General features: G+C 33.3%; 1 protein-coding gene across 25 annotated transcripts in view; it reads left to right on the forward strand.

Annotated features, from left to right (window-relative positions):
• LOC145283523 (transcription factor collier-like) overlaps positions 1 to 22,317 on the forward strand; it is a 581,603-nt gene that overhangs the window by 323,208 nt on the left and 236,078 nt on the right. For all 25 annotated transcript variants that reach the window (XM_080132372.1, XM_080132385.1, XM_080132387.1 and 22 more), the window contains one exon: positions 9,929 to 10,049. In XM_080132372.1, coding sequence (XP_079988498.1) covers positions 9,929 to 10,049 — 121 coding nt within the window. The remainder of the gene's footprint in view (positions 1 to 9,928; positions 10,050 to 22,317) is intronic.

Below are 22,317 nucleotides of genomic sequence, written 5' to 3' on the forward strand. Positions count from 1 at the left end.
TAACTAGGGAGTCACTGCTTATCAAAAGCTGAAGGCCACTTGAGGGTAAGAGATGATCAATATCAGGTGGTCGGTGGAACAACACCATGATCTGAAATCGTGGGAACTGGATAAAAGTTAATTATTCAGTATAACGACTTAAAAAGAATTTGTCTATATTAGACTTGAAGTCTAGAATTTTATGGTCAGTTAGGAAGCCGGTTTGCGTATAGAGTCCCACAAACGGAAGTTCTATTAAAGAAACTTTGCTCATGAAATTTGCGTTTAGTTTTAATCTTTGTTCTTCAACATGTACTGGTTGTTGGAGAAATTGAATAATAGAATATCAATTGCCAAGGCGAGAAAATATACAACTTATCGACTCTATACTCTAAAAGCATATGTATTCGGCATAATCAGGTTGACACACCGGTTCTCGCTAGATTACTGAAGTTAAGCAACTTTGAACCTGGTCAGTACCAGATGAGTGACCAATATGGGAATACCAGATAAGTGACTAATTTGGGAATACCAGGCGTTGTATGTAGGACACTCCCCCTGAAGATATGTAAACCCCTAATATTGGCATCTCCTCTATCATGGATAGATGTACGACTGGGGACTAATTGTGAATTTCATACTCCGATGAAATTCCCACTTTCGGAGGAAGCCAGTTAAACCCACTTAAGGGTTATTGCCGCAGTTAAAAAAATACTCTATAAGTTTTGTACTCTTATTTTTTTTACAAAGAGTCAATGCTTATAAATATCTTAAGGACATTCGAGGATAAATCTCAGGTGATGTGCTCTGCGATCGTTTTCGAATTCAATGTTATGCAGGCTGTCTATTTCTTCATATATTTTTTAAATACATGGATATTTTACAAGGCAGATAAAAAAAAGATGTAGAACATAGGGTGATAAAAAAGTGCTATGCATGGAATCATTAATAAATTTCACAATTCTTTGTATTCATATAACAAAAATAAATTTGAAACAGCGTTAACCTTATTTTATGCCTAACTGATCAATCAAAACTCAATCATCAATATCAAACACCTTTTTTACGAGGAAATCACCACATATCAATTGAATTTCGTCTGGAGGAGGACTTGAAAATCCTTAAAATGGACAAATCTTTGAATCCTCGCACCAGTCACATTAGGTGCACTGGGTTTATTTCCGGTTACCTCCAGAGTGTCCTAACATGCACTTAATGTAACCCTCTTAATATATAATAGTCTGAATAACCCATCCAATGCAAAGAATTCGAAAACAAACCGTCGCCTCATACAACTTAAAGTGTGCACTAAATGAGCTAAATTGCGTTTCGGCTTTCATTTGAGACGTTGCATCGTGTCAGGCCTTATGCTCGACATGAGATATCCAACCCCAAAAAGTTAAACATACTTTAAACTCAAACATGAATAAATATTCGGAATAAGAATGTATAAATAGAAAAATAAATAGAACAAAAGCTCAGATTTCACCCAGCCCAGCCCGACACTCCTCACAAAAAAAAAAAAAAAAAAAGTCGGGTACCGCCCAAACTAAGATGGCGTAATTAAGCGCTTTGTTTTAACTTCCAAACAATCGATGTTTTTATTTATTTGTTTTATTTAGTTTTCATTTCATTGCGTATTTAACCGAAATTTATGACTTCCTTTCCTTCCAAGAATGCTTTTCTTTTCGTCTATACATTCCGTCTGAATGCTTGACTTCTTTCACTTTTTTTGCCAGTCGCCATGGGTTTTTGTGTTTTTTTTTTTTTTTTGAGGGGGGGATTGTGTTTTTGGTTTCTTTTGGGTTTTTTGGGGGGTGTTTTTTTTGTTTTGTGTGTTTTTGTTTTTTTTTTTCGTCATTTTTTTTCATCTCATTGAATTTGCTACTAGTGGTTAACGACACGAACTGACGATCTGGGTGTTTCAAGTTCAAACCCAGTTTGTTCCACAAAAATAACTTTCACTTCGGATGTTGGTAACCTTCTCGTGGTGTCTCTCGTAAGTACCCGATGTCGTTATAGAAAAAAAAATTCGACTACAAAAATATGGGGGAAACCAATGCCAACAATCGTCCCCAGATTCATACGGTATGATGATGGCGCAACTAGTGAACAATGGAAGCATTGCGCTAGAAATAATTCATTCGTGAATGCAGAATTCAACAGTAGCAAAGGATCCATATGTGCAACGCTTTAGATTGGTCACGTTTACGGCATGTCAATACTTTCGGTGTACTTTTAATAACCGAGAATATCCTGTTGCAAATGATTAACTGTATGTAATTTATTGAACAAAAGTTTCTATTTTATTGATGTTTTTTATATAACTTATTTACAAGTATCGACTTGTTTTTCTTGCTGTTGAAACTTTACAGCGTTTCCACCGTTGTTTTCTCCAGCCGTTTTTCTTCAGATTTTTTTTCCTAATTGGTAACATAGCGCAGACGACTACATGCAAATACCGAGCCGTGAGGGAAATGACGTCATAGTAAGGAAAAAAGAAGGCTATGAAAAGAAAAGAGCACGTTCAAGATCACATTAGAGATGTAGATGACTTTAGAGCGCACGTTCAAGAAAACGATCACGTGAGAGACGTCACTGCCGTAACAAGAAGTCACGCACGGAGAGAGAATGAGGAAATAAATGTCGTTTTACAACAAAAAAAAACGAGTTGAATTTTTTTTTCTATTCTTTGTCTACTTTGTGACTGAGGCTACAATGTGTTAGGTAAATACATAGTAACATTGCAGCAATTATGAACTGTAATTTTCTGTTTCGGATTTTTTTAATGGAGACTGATAATTTAGATCATTGAATCAGTCGATTATGATTCTCAATTTGGTATTTATTTTCACGGTGTTTCGACCGATGTAACCTATGAGCTTCTTCACGTGCATTCCGTAGATATTCCTAATTTCGAAAAGAAGGTCGAAGATTACATCGGTCGAAACGTTATAATAGTAAGCAAGGAGGAAAAAGATGATCTCAATATTTCGAATAAGACAATTGTCGTTTTATTTCATCCACTAGGGTAGTTTATCCTTGTTGCCATTTTCTGCATCACTTGCATCCGAAAACAGGTTCGCTCACTTCTTTTTCTTCATTTTTTTTCTTTTTTTCGCTCTTTTCTTTAATTTTTTTCAAGTTATAAACGGAAATAAAAAATTCCCCTACAAAACAACCAAATAAAATGCGATAAGTAAATATTTGAAGATATAAAGTACTTAGACCATAAAAAACTTTCATTAAAATGAATGGTAGTAAGCTGAAAAGGGTTGATGTGCCGTAAAACGAAACAACCAAACTAGAAATCATGAAGAAATATTTGAAGATATAAAGAACCTGAAGCATGAAATCTTTTGCTAAAACTAGAAAAGACTTGATAAGCCATAAAAAAAAAACAAATCCCCTTTCGGGCTAAGATCCTAGTGTAGTATCTGTTCTGATGCTAATCTTAAGTTAATCTGTTCTTAGTCAATGTAGAGGAAACCCTTCGATACTACGGCAATTTTTATTTTTGCTACTTCCAGAGTACCCCTTTTTGGGAACTGATTTTCCTCACATTAAAAACGATCTTGTGTCACAAATTGCTCTCGTGGGGAAGCAATTAAATAGCAATCCCCTCTTACTCTCTTTTCCTTTTCTTTTACACCATCTTTCTGCTGCCTTTTGCACGCGTTTCTGCTTTCTTTTCCTTCCTCCTTTCTCTCGTTCCTTCTGCTTATCTTTTTCACAATCAACCCGGAAACTCAACTGAAAGAGTTTATTTTAAACTGTAATTATTATTGTCATTCCTTCGCATTCCTCCGTAGAACACAGCGCAACCACACAAATGCCTTAAATGCTAGAAATCTTAAATACATTTTAATACCCCCTAAACCCTTTTAACTATTGACAGCAAATAAAATATCAAGATGTATAAATCCTTATCCTCGGCACGAGATCAGATTTCTTGTTGCCTTTACGCTTGCACTTGATTTCTCCTCTGAATAAATGCGTCAATTTTTTTATTTTTTTTCGTATCCCTTTACTTCTTTCTCCCTTTCTAACTTCACTGACCTAATAGTTTCAAATTCTAACGCGCATGTGTTATGGGTTACCGTACACACACACACACACACACACACACACACACACACACACAACCATACACACACGTGTTGGAGGTCGTCTTACATCATATGATTTGACGCCATATTTTTGTAAATAAAGCGCTGTCAGCCTCTTAAGGAACCAAATGAGTTAGCTGACCCATAAGCAAAAAAAAAAAAAAAAAAACAAATGCGAAAGGCAGAAATAGTGTGTGTTGCTCGGAATAGGGTGTTTTTTTATTGTTTTGTTTTTTAATTGGCTTTACTGGAGATTAAAATGTCTCCTAAAAAAATTGTCCGACGGTATATCTTAAATCCTAACCCTAATTCTAACCCTAACTACCATTTTTGTTAAATTCTTTCTCATCAAACAAGTGCAATGCAACTGCACATATAAAGTTAAGTATGTTATATGTGCATACATTTCCATATCTACAATTCTCTAATAAACTAATTAACCGATCATTATGCATTTTGAAACAGTTAATAAGAGTGAGTTCTGTGGTCTATATTTACTTAAATTCAGAGTCATGCAAACGGGTGAACGCTCCCCTCCCCTATAAGACTTCAGATACTTGTGAAATTTTAACAGTAACTAATATATATTAGTGACTGGACGATTCCAATATTTTCCCGATTCCAATCTCTAAATATTTAGCTATAAAATGGTTATTTTGTCTCGATTACCGTAAAAACATGTTTAATGTGCTATATTTTCTGAAATGTAAAAAACAAACTTGTGGGGACCGATCTATATATTTTAGCTTTACTGGTATTTTAAAATCAATAAATATTTATTTTATTATTACTACCAGCAGCAATAATTAATATTTGATGAACAAATCATTTATATTTGGTGAACAAATCATTTATATCTGAACAAATAATTAATATTTGATGAACGTATAATTTCACTAGATAAACCTGTCAAGTGGCAACCTCGTTCGTGTGATTTAACCCCATTAGATTATTTTCTTTGGGGATATGTAAAATCTACGTCTACGCTGATAAACCAGACATAATAGATCATTTGGAAGATAACATTTAACGCGTCAGTGCTGAAATACAAACTAATTTAATGCGTAGAGTTTGTGAAAATTGGACCTCTAAATTACGCCATATACGCGCGAGCCCAGATGCCAGCATTTGTATTTCAATTATAAATGCAAAAACTGAGTCTTTGGAATAAAACATCTATTATCCTCTTTTCTCTCTCCCTTATACTAACCCTCTCTTTTCTCCCTTATACTAACCCTCTCTTTTCTCCCTTATACTAACCCTCTCTTTTCTCCCTTATACTAACCCTCTCTTTTCTCCCTTACACTAACCCCCTCTTTTCTCCCTCATACTAACCCCCTCTTTTCTCCCTTACACTAACCCCCTCTTTTCTCCCTCATACTAACCCCCTCTTTTCTCCCTCATACTAACCCCCTCTTTTCTCCCTCATACTAACCCCCTCTTTTCTCCCTCAAACTAACCCCCTCTTTTCTCCCTCATACTAACCCCCTCTTTTCTCCCTCATACTAACCCCCTCTTTTCTCTCTTATACTAACCCCCTCCTCTCACCCTTATACTATCCTCCTTTCTTTCGTCCTATCGCTTCTCTTCTCTCGCTTCTACTATCCCCTATCTTCTCTCTCCCTTGTACTAATCCCTCTTCTCTCTTTTACTAACCCTTCTTCTCTCTCCCTTGTACTCCTTCTTTTATGTCTTAAATTTTAGACATTTTCTAGAATCACAATCTTGGAATAGGAATTTTATGCATAAGGTTTAGTAGAATTATATGTTGACTTTTATCAAGGTCATATGACAATGACACAAGACGTTTGGGACGAGTATTCCTTGTACATATTTACACACACTCACATATGTGTATTTGTGTGTGAAGAAATGATGGCAGTACTAATTTATGTTGGTAAGAGTATAATTTATTTATTAAATCATACAACCGTTTGTCGATTAGCCATCCATAGCTGGTGTTTTGCGGACAATAGATATGCTAATACTACCCTTTTCTGCGATGGCTGCACTAACGACAAATCTCTATGCCTGCCACTTAGCACAATGCATAGATATTCGAACAGGTTTCAGATCTCAGCTTCAAATACCCACTATATCTAAAGTATAAACATTGGCCTCATTTCTATAGGCATGTACTCAAAATCCTATCGTAAGAAAGCGGACGCATTGTTGGGCATCTACGAGAAACATTATGTCAATATCTTTTCTTAGTTTTTGCGTACGTCGTATTAGGCACGTGAGTAAAGGCGTCCGATATCCATACTGAATTCCTCTTGTACGCCTAGTAACAATTGCACACACAGATCTCAACCTAGCACGCCCAGATTAGCATTCATGCCCAAATTGGTAAGATTATTATGGTTCTGCTGACTCTCGAAGTCGGGACAGTCTTCAGTTTCACCCCATGTCGTTTTGTTTGGTATAGAGGATTGGTGCAAGGGGGTGGGAGGTGGAAGGAATCGAGAAAAAATCTTTTCTTTTCGTTTTTTCCCCCATACTGTGTCTGGGACACTTGCTTCTTTTCTGCCTCTGATTCCATTTTCGTCTTTTATTTTCTTTATTTATGTTTTAGTGGGAAGGGAAGAGAAGAAGGTATTCTGAATTGTTGTTATTCAAATGCTTGAAGCAACTCCGCGTCGCAGATTTCCTTATTCCACTTAAATAGACATTTGATATTTGTAATTCGTTTACATTTTTTTCCAAAGTAGCCACTGTTTTTTAGAGCGGAACGAATTATTGAACAAAATACTACGAATACTATTATAATAATAATAATTATTATTATTATTATGATGATTATTATTATTATTATTATTATTATTATTATTACTGCTATTACTACGACCTAATAATAATAGCTAAACATTTTGGTCCTTTAAAAACGGACAACATTTGTAGTCCTTAGAATGAGTGCTTATGCCAAATTCATGGCCGAATATAGTAAAATTTGTGATCATTTTTGCCTCAAATACGAATCTCTATTCATTCCTGTTAATCACAAACAGTGCTCGAACGGATATCATTAACTTAGTTCGATGCACCTAATCATAATAAAAATCGATGCAAAATTTCCACAGAATCGACTCAATAGTTTCCGAAAAAAAAAGTGGAACTTAAATATCAATCTCTATTAATTCCTTACAATGCATCGAATGGATACCATAATACTTACTTCGCTGAATTCACCATAGCAAAGATTCATGCAAATTTTCAGTCAAATCCCCTAGAAGTTTCCGAGAAAAACTCATCTAGGTTATACATCTCTTGGTCTGTCTGTCCGTCCAACTTTTCCTTGGAATGCCTAAGTTCAGTCCTCATAACAATGCAGTTTTCAATCCTCTTTCTGATGCATTTAGGCGGAATAAAATGTGAAAGCATTACCGTTAAAACGCCTCCTCCTACATTTTCAGAAAACTTCAAAAAGCTATGTGATGTAAAACTTTTAGATGACACTTTCACTTTATAGTACTTACCCGGCGCTGTCCGAGATGCAATAAAGTCAATTTAGTTCTCAGTTTTTATTTGTTTGTTTGTTTTTTCTGCTGTTTTTTTTTGTTTTGTTTTTTTGTTTTTTTTTTTGCTGTTTTTTTTTGTTTTTGCTGGGTTTTATTTTTGTTTTGTTGTGTGTGCATATTTAAAATGATATATTTCTGAATTTTTATAGATGAGGATTGATAATTTGAATTATTTGGATTACTGCATAACACTGAAGATGAGAATTGTAGTTCGAATAACCAGAATAATAGAAGGGACGTTCCAAAAATAATGCCTCCTATTTTTCTTCCGCCAAAATGGGTCAGAGGGATTGCAAATTGCATTACGATAACTCATTCATGGTCCAAACGTTCCATCTCTTTGTTGCAAATATTGACGGTGTGAGGCTATAAGAAAGCAACCCTTGCCCTGGTCGTACTTCTGAAGCAGAGAGGCGTCATTTTATCCCGAGCACAAGGGAATTGAGAATGTGGAAAAATAAATTCTGGGGCACAAAAGGTCGTTCATTTTAAATGTACCACTTCCTTCTTTGTGGCTCTTTAACTTCGTAAGTAAAAAAAGTAGATTTTACTTTTGGAACGACCTTTGTATTAAAAATCGCGCTCTGGACACTCATGCACAGCCATCGTTCATCGCTGGCAAAAGTGCATTGAGAATGGGTTTAAATATGTAGAAAAATAAAATACGGGGCTCAAACGATTGTTCGTCTTAATAGTACCACTCTCTTCTTCGTAGTTCCTTAACTTTTGAGTTAAAAAATCGGACTTTATTTTTTGGGACCACTCTCGTACATAGACTATACTATAATTATATTCTTTAATTTTAAATGGATTATGGCAGTTTGCTGATATTTATTTTAAGGTGATTATTTGAAGATGTTTTACAGTAGCAGTCATCTGGAGCGAATTAATTACTATTAAAATATTGTAGCAGAATGCATTATTATATTACCAAATAGCACAACCTTATAATAACATCTTAAAATTTGTTAGAATGAAAGTTGTATTTGTCAGCTTAAATATTATCTTAGCCTGACTTTGAAAATCTAGCAAGATATTCGATTATTTTGATTTATCAGACTACTGTTTTCATCTTGGGTGTGATTTTCACAATGTTTTGATCGACCTAACCTCCGACCTTCTTCAGGTGTACCTTGTCGAACTCTAGGAGGTTTCTGTCAAACTCGGGAATTTCGAGCAGAACCTTTATTTACTTCACCGGGATAGTGTGCTCTTGTTCTGTCAGCCATGACTGGATAGAGGTCCTAAGTAATTCGTAATTGTATTTTTCGTCGATCGTCCACACTGATAATTGAACCTTCAACTTTCAGGAGAATGTCACTTTATACAATTGATTTTTCTAAGTACTCTAACCACTGCGCCACGGATCCTTGCGCACCTTGAGAACAGTAGTCCGATGAATACAAATAATAATTATTGGCATACATTTTGTTCCATAATATTTATAACAAATAAACCCAATATAATGTAGTGCTATCAGATCAGGCTGTTTGAAGAGACTGGCTTTCCGACCTAAAATGCACCAAACATTTCCTAGAACTGTCCGTCTGTGAAATGCAATATGGTCGAGGATAAGAGTTAATGTGTGAGACACTTCCATGATGATTATTATTTAATATTTGTAGGATTTCATTATTTAAGAGGACGGCTCAACAAGAACTTGTCTACATTGAACTTGAAAAGAATTATTTTCAAATGGAAGCATGCACTTAAGATTGACGTTATTCCTTTTCCCTTTGAAAAATTCAATCATGTTTTGCAGAGTCAAAATCATAAAAACATAATTTTGTTTACAATACAACTGGAAGAAGCACTCAGAATAAATACCTGACTACATAAAAAAATTCTAGTGTGATTTTTTTTCCAAACTTACTGGATTCGGTATTAAATTATCCAAAATCAATGGATATGACGTAAAACAAAACAACCAAACCAAACAACATGGATAAATATTTGAAGATATTAAAAAGATTTGAAGCATAAAATCTATTTTTCTCTTCCAAAATTACTGGATTCAACATTAAGTAATCGGGAAAGTGTAGATATACTATAACACAAAACAAATAAACCAAACGGCATGAATAAATATGTGAAAATATTAAAAAAAAAACTTGAAGCGTAATTTTTTTTTTCAAAAGTGACTGGATTCGGCATTACATAATCCAAAAGTATTGATATGCCGTAAAACCCAGCAACAAAAATATACATAATCAAATAATAAATTAACGTGATATATCAACATGTGCAGTAATTAATAATACAAACACAAATATATAACATGTTTGTTTAATTATAATTGTATACTTCCGTATTTTCCAACAGGTTGCGGTATCGACAGTCGTATCCATAGATGGTCCGTTATTAACATTATCTGATAACATGTTTGTTCACAATAACTCCAAACATGGGCGGAGAGCAAGGAGGCTAGACCCAACAGAAGGAGGTAAGTTAATCTCAAACTGTTTACTTATTTCGCTATATCTTTCTTCAAAACAAAGAATGAATCAGTCATACAATGTCTTTTATTATTTTAAATTGGAATCTAGGCTTGTAGCATACATTTCTCTTTATCTTTTAACCCAAATTTCTTTATATATCATAAAGCAAGCAGCAAAATCCCACCCCTCAACTATAGAGATCCTTAGATACCGGCAAGCCTTCTAGTCAAATAGTTTCTTCCCTCAAACTGTCAGATGTTAGAATTCTTTCTCGGATCTCTCTATCTCTGACTGTGCTGACATGTAGAAGTTCAAGTGTAACGTTAACAGACATCTTGCTGCTTAACTCCTTACATAGTGTCCCTGTAAATTTTGTTTCAAATAATAGCCCCTTACATTCAAGTGGCACTGTTCCTTGTGTAGGATGAAAAACAAAAAAAAAATCCCTTTTTTTTTTGTTGTGATAATTATTGCATTTTAAAATACAATTAGACTCAAAACTGTGTACTATAAAGTATTTGAGATGCGTTTGGTATAGATAACTCCCCTTTTACGGGAAGTCTAATATCTGATACGACATAACCAAATAAATAGATTAACGTTCCTAACATGTTTTACTGAACGATTGTTTCTTACTTTATCTTGCCCGACTAGGACAGTGTTTGTAAACAAGTTCGTTTATATTTCTAAAACAAGAACTAAGACAAGGCAAACGGTTGAAGACAAGACGTGATTTATTCGATTTATTTTTGTTATAAACCATTTACCAGTGGGGCAGGGGATAGAGAGGTATATAATTACTATTTAATGATTTTGTATGAACATTTCTACAACCACAAGTTGACTTTTATGCACTTCCAAGCGAACTGTTGACCCCCCTCCCTCTCTCTCTCTCTCTCTCTCTCTCTCTCTCTCTCTCTCTGCGTTTCTAACACACATGTCAAGTTGACATCAGAGTTCACAAAGTTGACCCCAACTGACCCCTATTTACTTGTATCCTAAACTAATAAAATTATTCGCGACCAATATTTAATGCTTCATATTATGTTGATCTAACAGTGACTTATTATTTCATTAATATCTTAATAATTTAAGAAGTCGAAAGTGGGACTTGGATTTACTTTCAACAGCTTCTCTTATTTTTGTCCTTTAGTTCTCATGCTCCATAATCGATGTTTGTGAAAATGGAGAAATAATTGTTTTCTGGGTTGGAATTTATCTACCTAATACTTTGTGTTGGCTATTTTTAATCTTGAAGAAATGTTGCTAAAGCTCCTTATATCAAGTGGCTTCATGCCTTGTCTGGGCGATTATTATAAAAGAAATACTATTGACGCATACAAGGTGCATCCTCTACAAAAATGTCACTTATGGAATCGTTAATAAATTTAACATTCCTTTGTGCAATCCAATTATGTTTTAGAACAAATAAACTTCTGCCAATGCTTGGATTATGTACAAAGTTTAATCATTAATAGTCAATAATGAATAACGAAAATATGGATGCTGTAAAATGGACAAGAAAACTCAAACAAATCTGGAAACGTCGCCGACTGAATCTAATCAGTAATTCACATAGTCGGATATTTTGTATCTGTACCTTAGCGCTTGTTTCTTCTCTTCTTCTTCTTCTTATTATTATTATTATTGATAATAATAATAATAATAATAATAATAATAATAATAATAATAATAATAATAAACTGCTATAAAAATAAAAATTGGCCGCATAAAAAACCCCGAATTTCGTTAGGTATCACCTTTCGTTTTGAATATATGCGATGCAAACATATAAATTGAAAAGGCATACGATTCAATTATTTACAAAGCGAGATTATCCACGCTAATCCGTTCGGGTTTAAGGAAGCTGATGCAGCCCGACGCTAAATAGATTGAAAGATTAGTTTGAAGCTATTACCCTTTCCTTGTAAGAGGGAAATTCTGTTCCGCCTATCTTCTTTTTTCTGGGATATCAAATTTCTTTCTCAGAATCATCCAGTGGGGGGGAGGGGGAATAATTGTGCCCAGAAACTTATACACCTAATGTTCCACGGATCCATGGTCCACACACGAATGCGCGCATAACATATACGGCAGAAATATTATCTGAATTATGACAGTCAGAAATCATATACTTGAGCACTCCAGTAAGGTAAATCGCCGACTCTCATTAGCGATAATGCATAGCTCTTATAATTCTTTGTTAAAGAATAAGGCGCTTCACGAAGCTGATTCTTTTTAAATAGAATCTACCCACTTCATCAGGGTTATCATGTCTGAAATCGGAAATGACGAACCGAGTTTCGTTAATCTGGTCATCATGGAACGGTATATTCAAATAAAATAATTCATAATTGTGAGCATCGCAATCGAGAATTTCATATTTTATACTAACTTATTAAACTTGTTTATATATATATATATATATATATATATATATATATATATATATATATATATATATATATATAATTAACAAGAACACGGAAAGTAAAGTTATACAATAATATATAAGGAAGAAAAGTTATATACATATTTACATGTCTTCAGATATACTTCAGTTGGAGATATTCCGGCTGGTGGCGTGTTACATGTCCTACTGGAGGCAGCATAGGCGTCTTGCCTATTTGGCGGTTGTTCCGAACCCCCCGGTATTGGTGATTGATACCTTTATATATCTCACCCACCTATGTTAATTAGTGGGCGTCTCTACAACAATATATATGTATATATATATATATATATATATATATATATATATATATATATATATATATATATATATATATATACTTCAGAATAGTTTTTATTTAACAATCAGTTGTTATGGAAACGTGAGACTGTAGGTTTACAAAATATTACTGGCAGTAATATTCTATAAGTTATCCCATCTGATGAGATGGTAGACAAGAAGGAGATTAATTTTCTAAAGCATTCTGTGTCTTGCTTAGAATAATAAAAATTCTTTGATATGAAACTCAACCACTATATATAAATATATATATATATATATATATATATATATATATATATATATATATGAGAGAGAGAGAAATTAGTACAAATTTGGAGATAATCAATTGTATCCGTTCTAAGAATTCAACATAAACATTTTAGTTTATGTTGAATTCTTGGGTCGTATGTAACTGATTACCTTATAAAATTATTTACCTCGTATCTATTTCACAATATCTGCTGTATCTAGTACCTCTAGTATTGAGCTGATATTTTATCTGCAGCATTTTGAACACATGGTCACTATACCTATGCCTTTTTCTCCTTACGAAATAAGGGTTGGATGACGATTGATCTCCATTTTCTTCCTTTATCTGTCTACAGACTTTTAAGCACTCTCTCTCTCTCTCTCTCTCTCATATATATATATATATATATATATATATATATATATATATATATATATATATATATATATATATATATATATAATGAATATCTTTTTACGGTAGCCTAAAAATAAAGAAGAGATTTTTTACAGAATCGGTAATTGTATCGCAATCGGAAAAATTACCGATTCTGTTTTCAATTCCCTTTGCTTTTTGAAATCTGTTAATATGATGTAGATTTGCGTTTTTTCTTTTAAGGTTACCGTAAAAAGAAAACCTGTATTATACGCATATATTTTAGCAAACGTAAATTTTTAGTGATCTCTCTCTCTCTCTCTCTCTCTCTCTCTCTCTCTCTCTCTCTCTCTCATATATATATATATATATATATATATATATATATATATATATTCAATTTTATTGGCATTTTTAAAATCAATACGTATTTATCATTTAATCCTAAATAGCAGCTATGGAAAATAACGTTTTAAACAAAATAAAACCAAAAGATAAACAATCAAACTAATCGAATTTAACATCGGGAAATATGCATTAATTTTTCCGATACCCAAAATTTCCGATTTTGCGATTCCGTTTAATCGTCCTAACACCAATAGATACACACACACATATATATGTAAATGTGTTAGGACAATTCTCAACGTATATTTTTTTTATCTACAGACTTTAATCGGTTTTCATATGGGAAAGGGCTGCTAATGAGTAAAAGTTGTTACTTGGGGGTCATTACATGTTTATCTGTTTGTCAACTGTTTCACGGAGTTTGAAAACACATTTTAACGATCATTGCAAGCTGGTCCAATGGTTATTGTACTTGATTCATTGTCTTTAGGTCTTTCGGTTCGATCTCAGCTCAAGTGTTAATTTTTTTTTTTTTTTTCATTAACAAGAAGTAAACTGTTTAGAAAAAAAAAACATGTATACACGCATTTCAACTTTTTTTCCGTATTTTTTTTTTACTTATTTTTTATTAAGTAAGTAAAAAAACAACAATATATACATTTGTAGTCATCGACATACAGTCCTGTTTCGTTGTATCACAACTCATCAGTGTCGCTAGACTAGCAACTCTTCCAAGCCGAGGATTGAACCTATAACCATCGCGTTGACAGTCAGCAGTTCTACCGATCGACCCACAGGAGCGGCGACCGTAAATTATATCGTCAAATGTCTATTCAAACAAATATTTGTCCACTACTTTTACAGTGCTCTAGCCGCTTGTTTATAAACAAACAGTGAGCATCGCATTTCATATATGGATGCGCGTGTATGCATTCGGATTCTCGTAAATCGCTGTAGTGCATGCGTTATTTTTTGTACGCTATCATAAACGGGTGCATCTAATAATTCTGGATAAACGTGGATGATTTCGTATTTTAGTTTCTTGTCTGAATTAGCACCGTTATTTTTTTTCCTTTAAATTCTTTTTCAGATGAAGCGACAACGCAAAATATTCAGCCTATTTTCGCTTCCATTTTGAAATTTTTAAAAGTTTCGTTGAATATTAACGAATCTTCCTTCGAACCTTTATCTTCTATCTTATCCGCTCTATCTTTTTTTCTTTCTCTGTTAATTTCTTTTTCTTATCTATCTATCTATCTATCTATCTATCTCTAGCTCATGCACTCAGTTCTGGATTCTTCGATTCCATTTTACAACTTCGAAAATGGGAACGTTCTACTCAGGAGTAACTAATCCTTCTCCGTTCTTCATCTGTTCTTTTTTCTCCCCACTTTTCTGTGTGCTTTACCCCCTTCCTCTCTCACTCACTTTTTCTTTCTCTCCTCCACATATCTCATTCTGTTCAACTTCCTGGATTCTTCGCGTCGCCTTTATTTTCCCGAACCTTTCTTCTGCAGGTGTCGTTATTTGATTACAGCCAAACCTGTTCCCCATTATCTCCATCAGCCACATGTTACGTACGAATACAAACCCTTCAGGGCACACGCAGCCCTTTTCCTGCTCTGTAAACCACATGGTACCTCTTTCATTAAATATTAAGCAGACGCCGATGCGTTGCAAAGTTACAAACTAAAAAAAAAAAATCACCATTTCTATTCCTGTCTTCTTTGCGACTCTTGTTCAGGCATTTTTTTATTTTCGTTTTCATTTCCGGTTTCAAGCTTCCGGTATTAGTAAATGCTTTAATTGCACATAAATCTCACTACTTCTATGATAATATTTACTTCTCATTTCAAAATTCACTCACCGGCTTAGAAATAAAAGTAAAATTTAAGACTTAATTCCGCTTCATACTCTGTAAATGACGCCCTCTAATCAGAGTGATCATTAGGAGAACAGATGCGTTCAGTGATATTTAATATGTAGTCATATACATAAAGACTTGTATCAGTATGTTTTATGTACGTATAAATTTCGTTGTATGTCTATTCTACTTAAAATGTGTATATATGTTATTTGTAAAGGAGTATATACATATATATGCGATAGTATATGTAAGATGATATTTGGGTATATACGTATACATCTGATGGGATATGGGTATGCACGCATACATCTGATGGCATATGTGTATATACGCATATATCTGGTGGTATGTGGGTATGTGCGCATATATCTGGTGGTATGTGGGTATGTGCGCATATATCTGGTGGTATGTGGGTATGTGCGCATATATCTGGTGGTATGTGCGCATATATCTGGTGGTATGTGCGCATATATCTGGTGGTATGTGCGCATATATCTGGTGGTATGTGCGCATACATCTGGTGGTATGTGCGCATACATCTGGTGGTATGTGGGTATACATCTGGTGGTATGTGGGTATACATCTGGTGGTATGTGGGAATACATCTGGTGGTATATACGCATGCATCTGATGGTATGTGGGTATATACGTACACATCTGTTGATATACCTATACATCTGATGGCATGTTAGTGTATACCTATATATCTGGTCATATGTGTGCACAGTGGTCTTACTGTGCACACATATGACCAGATAAAAAGTAGAGAATGTGAGCCACCTGATATCCAACTGAGGGTTCTGCGGATAGGGATAGCTATTATCCAACGCGACAAAATGGATTGTTTAAATATCCTCATTGGACGTTCAGTAAAATTCATCGAATGCAGCAGCAAATCCTGAGAACATATAACGGAAAGGAAATAAGTCGTACACCATCCGCTATGACTATGAAATCACAACAGCTACCTTCCTAGGAAACGGAACCATAAAAGCAGACATAGTGATACAAAACAAGCAAGAGAAAGAAGCAACCTTAGTAGGAATTATCATCTCCAATGATGCTGGCTTAAAGAAAACTGAGAGGAAAAAGATGACGAAATACTAAGGTTTTATATGACATAAAAGGAAACTGGAATCTTGGGAAGATCTGTCATTCCAGTAAATATAGAATTGACTGGACTCATGAGCAAGAATTTCAAAAATTACCTAGCAAATATACCCAGTGAACCAAGTGCAAGAGATATACGAATAATTGTATTTATAATAACGATCATAATCTTCAAAAAAAACAAACTTTCGGTTGGAATATCTGAGTTAGAGTGAATGTTTAGCATCGGGTTATATGCCCCATCCCCAGCTTTAACAAATTCTTGAGAAAATAGACACAAAATATATTTAATTTAGGCATGCGATCATATACGTGCACATTGAAAGTATAATATATATAATGTGAAAAAGTATTTAAGTTTGTGTATGTGTATATATATATATATATATAGAGAGAGAGAGAGAGAGATATGTATATCAGTATTTCTTTTTTATTATTCAATTTAACCCAAACAAGGCCCAGTGCCACTTTGAAGTAGGAGGCTATAAGTTACAGGGATATTATGAAGGGAGATGAGCAGCAAGATGTCTGTTCAATTTACACTTGAACTTTATATTAGTACAGTTGAGAGAGCAGAATCCCAGAAAAGGAGTTCCAAAGTCTAGCAGTTCTGGGGAAGAAATTATTGGAGTAGAAGGCTTTCTTACACCGAGGGATCTCTACTGTGTAGGGATGGGATTTAGCTGCTTGTCGGGTTTTTCAGGGGTATTTACGTCGAGGTGGTACAAGTGCTTGTAGTTCGCCGGAACATTCACCATTAAAATACTTGTAGAACAGGCGGAGGGATGCAACATTTCTTCGATAGGACAGTTGATGGGATATATGACACTTCAGAACCTATCAGGTTGGCAGCTCTCTCATGAGGAGTGAGAGACTATTAGCAGATGCACCAGCCCAAATGTGACAACAGCACTGCATAGATGGGCGAACGGTGGCCTTATAGCGGTACAGGATACTTTCGGGTGTAAGTAGCTTTCTATCACGGTATAAAGAGCCCATATTCCTCGCAGCAGCCTTGGCAATGCTCTCAATGTATCTGTTTCAACTCATATTCCCTGCAAACGTTAGGCCGAGGAGTTTAAAAGAATTACTTTCAGGTAATGTGTTTTTGGCCATTGTTATTGATGGTAGAGAAGTTTTTTTTTGTAATTATTGAAGGAAACAAGCTTAGTCTTTGCAGCATTGAATGTGACAAATAATTTTTGTCTTCATTCTACTACAGATTGGAGGTTTTCCTATGTAATTGAGTTTAAATACATATTATGGATGTATGTTATATATATATATATATATATATATATAAGTATAACTAGGTGTACGTAGTATATTGTTAGTGTGTGCGTGCATTTTGGGACAATTATGAATGAATGTATAGACATTTTTACGTATATTGATTTGTTTGATTGCATATTGGTTTATATTGAGAACGCGATACGGATGTATATTGGAATATTTGTATGTGTGTGGTTGTGTATACATACTTTTACTCGCGTGTAGTTACGTATATATGTGTGCACCAATATGTGTGTAGCAGCTTATTTTTTGTAAAACCTTAAAACGTATATATTTTAAATTTTCCTTAAAAACATGGATAGATAGTAAAACTCGTATTGCAGCAGTAAAAAACACTCGGAGAGTCATAATGCCTAAAAACGGACGCACGAAACCAACGTCGATTTGTTGTAGAGAGAAAATAACAAATTTTTGGAATGGCACTTTCCAGATATTGTTTTCTTAAACAATATTACAACCATAACATTTATATTCTTTGCTAAATCAGTTGTGGGGATAGGGAATGTTAGCTTGATTTTGCAAAAGCGAAGTCAAGGCTGTTTGTGAAATCAGCTTATATTGCCTTAAAATAACGTAAAAATGTGATTAAAGAAATGTATGTCTTAGCAAAGACCTTAATATCCATTTTCTACGTCATTTCTGTTAAGAAAAAAAAAGCCAAGAATTATTCCCTTTGTGTTTCGTTTGTTCCTGCTTTTTGTATGGCTGATAAGCCCAGCTTCTCCCGAGCAGAAACACACAACTCAACCGATTGTGATTATGTCTGTTCATTTGATTGGAAGCCCGTATTGCAGAACAGGCTGATATCTTGATTTTGTGTGTGTTTAATGTTTTTTCTTTTGTTTTTTTTGTTTTGTTTTTTGTTTTTATTTCGTACATCATTGCGTATATATGATATAGTTCTATCCGTTCGTTGATCGGTTTGATTGTTCTTTCAAACTTAAGTTTGAAACATCACAAGAAAAATTGACCCACTGGGTCACCGATAAAGCTTGCATTAGAGTGTTTAAAGTTTCAAGTCTATAAACTAAACAATGAGAGAGAAGTTTTGTAAAACCCGTTCGTTAGACAGACAAGGTCACTTTTGCATATATATATATATATATATATATATATATATATATAGAGAGAGAGAGAGAGAGAGAGAGAGAGAATAGAAAGGTATAAGATATATTCTAATTCAGAAATCATTTATGGCATGCCTATATTTGTACGTACATGCGTCAATTGTGTAATGTATTTACTTAAGGAACATTGGTTATTTTTTTATTTTGGTAGAACTTACAAAGATCAAATCAGTAAACTTTGGCCCTTTGACAACAAAATTTCTAGCCGAAATCCGATTAAAAAGATTTTCTCAAATCTCGCTAACCCTTATGTTTAATCTTGAGTCCAAAGTAGTTAGGTAGAGAAATGTACACAGATACTTTCAATTTTATAGTTATATAGATTGCAAGTTAAGAATATATATATATATATATATATATATATATATATAGTAAATTAAGAATGTATATATATATATATATATATATAGTAAATAAAGAATGTATGTGTGTATGTGTATATATATAGTAAATAATGTATGTATATATATATATATATAGAGTAAATAAAGAATGTATATGTATGTATATATATATATATATAGTAAATAAAGAATGTATATGTATGTATATATATATATATATAGTAAATAAAGAATGTATGTGTATATATATAGTAAATAAAGAATGTATGTGTATGTATATATATATATAGTAAATAAAGAATGTATGTGTATGTATATATATAGTAAATAAAGAATGTATGTGTATGTATATATATATATAGTAAATAAAGAATGTATGTGTATGTATGTATATATATATATATATATATAGTAAATAAAGAATGTATGTGTATGCATATATATAGTAAATAAAGAATGTATGTATGTGTGTATATATATAGTAAATAAAGAATGTATATATATATAGTAAATAAAGAATGTATATATATATATAGTAAATAAAGTATGTATATATATACATACATACATTCTTTATTTACTATATATACATATATATAGTAAATTAAGAATGTGTGTGTGTATATATATAGTAAATTAAGAATGTGTGTGTATATATATGTATATATATATATATATAGTAAGTAAAGAATACATATATATAAATAGTGAGTAAAGAATAAATATATATATATAGTGATTTAAAAAATATGAGTTAAGAATATATATATATAGCGAGTTAAGAAAATATATATGGTGAGTTAAGAAAATATATTTGTGTGTGTGTGTGTGTCGACCAACCTATATACCCTGTTTAGATACATTCGAATGACGGAAGGAGAGAATCTGTCAAAAATCATTAATTTTTTTTTTACATAGGCATCACCACATTATCAAGGCCAAGAGGCCACTCAAGGATAAGGGTTAAAGAGTGTACAGTAGAAATTGGACAATATAGTAATCATTAGTAATGAAAATTTGGTAAATTTGATAACTTATATGGAACGGCTCATCAAGAACTTATTTACGTTAGACTTGAAGACAACCATATTGTAGTCAGCCGGAAAGCAGGAAAACGGAAGACAATTCCACAGACGTGCAGTTCTAAGAAAGAAGCTCTGTTCATGGAATCTACGTTTAGGTTTAGGCACAGATAAAGAGTGGGGGGAATTATTGATAGTGTTTACAGCTAGACGAGTGTTTCTTGTGAAAGTTTGGCGAGGGGGGACCATAGATTGAAGCTCAGTCGAACACTTTCCATGAAAATAACGATACATCAGAGACAAACTCGCAACATCTCTTTGAGATAGAGGTTGCAAGGAAGAGAAAAGGACATCTCCTACGAGGCTACGAAGTCTATTTTGAACTCTATCAAGGCAGGCCAAGTCCTTTCTAGCAGCTCCTGCCCATATGTGGCAACAGTATTCCATCCTTGGACGTACCTGGCTCTTATATAGATAGAGAATAGCACCAGCAGTGAGATATCTACCTTTTGTATATTTAAAAAAAATTATTTCCATAATGTCTTAATTTTTTTTCGATTTATTGAAGTAAATTATGAATCTAAATTAAGTAAAAATACGAAAATATAATTTAAAAAATAAACAAACAATTGTGATTCTGTACTGATGTATTTCTGTAGTCATTGGATTGGATCAATTTATATGCTCTGAAGCCGGAAACAAATCTTCATTGACTGTGTTATTTTTAAGAATTTGAGCGATATTATGACTAATAACTTAAAAATATAAATTTGATTAAAAATATTATTTTTAATTTGTGAAATGTTTAATGCTCAGTGTGAGCGATACTCAGAATACAAATTTGAATTACTTAGGACTTTTACTATGTCATGGCTGACGGGACGAGAATACGCTACCGTTGTGAATAAAATTAAAGATCCGGTTCGAAGTTCTGTGCAGATTCTCGAGTTTGATAAGATAAACCCGAAGAAAGAAGGAGGTTACAACTGTCGACATTTTGCGACAAATACACTCAAGATGAGAACAGTAGTTCGGAAAATCTAAATAATGCAAAACTAACTTTAGCCCACATTTTGATAACTTACGCCTAGCAGCCGTGTTCTGAAATCCGTAATGTTCTGTTAATTAGTTTAGTTTATGTGTTTATCCTGTACATACAAATATCGAACGTATAAATGTACATAACTTCATACAGAAATGTAATTAATCGAAATAAACCGTACTGTTGCGATTTATTATTCGGTAAAAGACTACGAAATATTTCTTTACAGTTAATTGAGATTACGTCAATTTTTACTTCTTCCGCCATTTTCTATTGTGAAATGGCGGACTTTTATATTTTGTCAAAATCAGACTGCTGTTAACTGTTTGGGATTTTAAGAACTTTTCATTACCAATTACGATAAAACTGTATTAATCGATAAACATTATTTTTACTGTAATTATTTTGCAATTTAATCATTTAATGCTGATTAAGATTGGAAAATCTGGCGGTAATAAGTAATATAAATATAGAAAAGTCTGAATGATGTAAGTATTCGTTACAGAATGAAAATATCACATTCCAAAAATTATGTGAATTAATCAAGTAATTTTATTTAAAAGTAAGAAAATAAAAATTTACGATTTTTAGCGATTTTACAACTAAACTTTATTGAAGGTAAGGCTCATTTTCACCTCGATACTTTGATACGAGTTGTCTTTCCTTTTTTTTTCTATTTCGTCGGATTTAATCATGGCCGATGAAAAAAAAAACAATACGTTTCGATTAGTCGAAAATTTGATTTGTTTGGAAAATAATAC

Source organism: Euprymna scolopes, chromosome 8, assembly GCF_053919585.1.
Source record: "Euprymna scolopes isolate OS-2025 chromosome 8, ASM5391958v1, whole genome shotgun sequence".
Lineage (NCBI taxonomy): Eukaryota > Metazoa > Mollusca > Cephalopoda > Sepiida > Sepiolidae > Euprymna > Euprymna scolopes.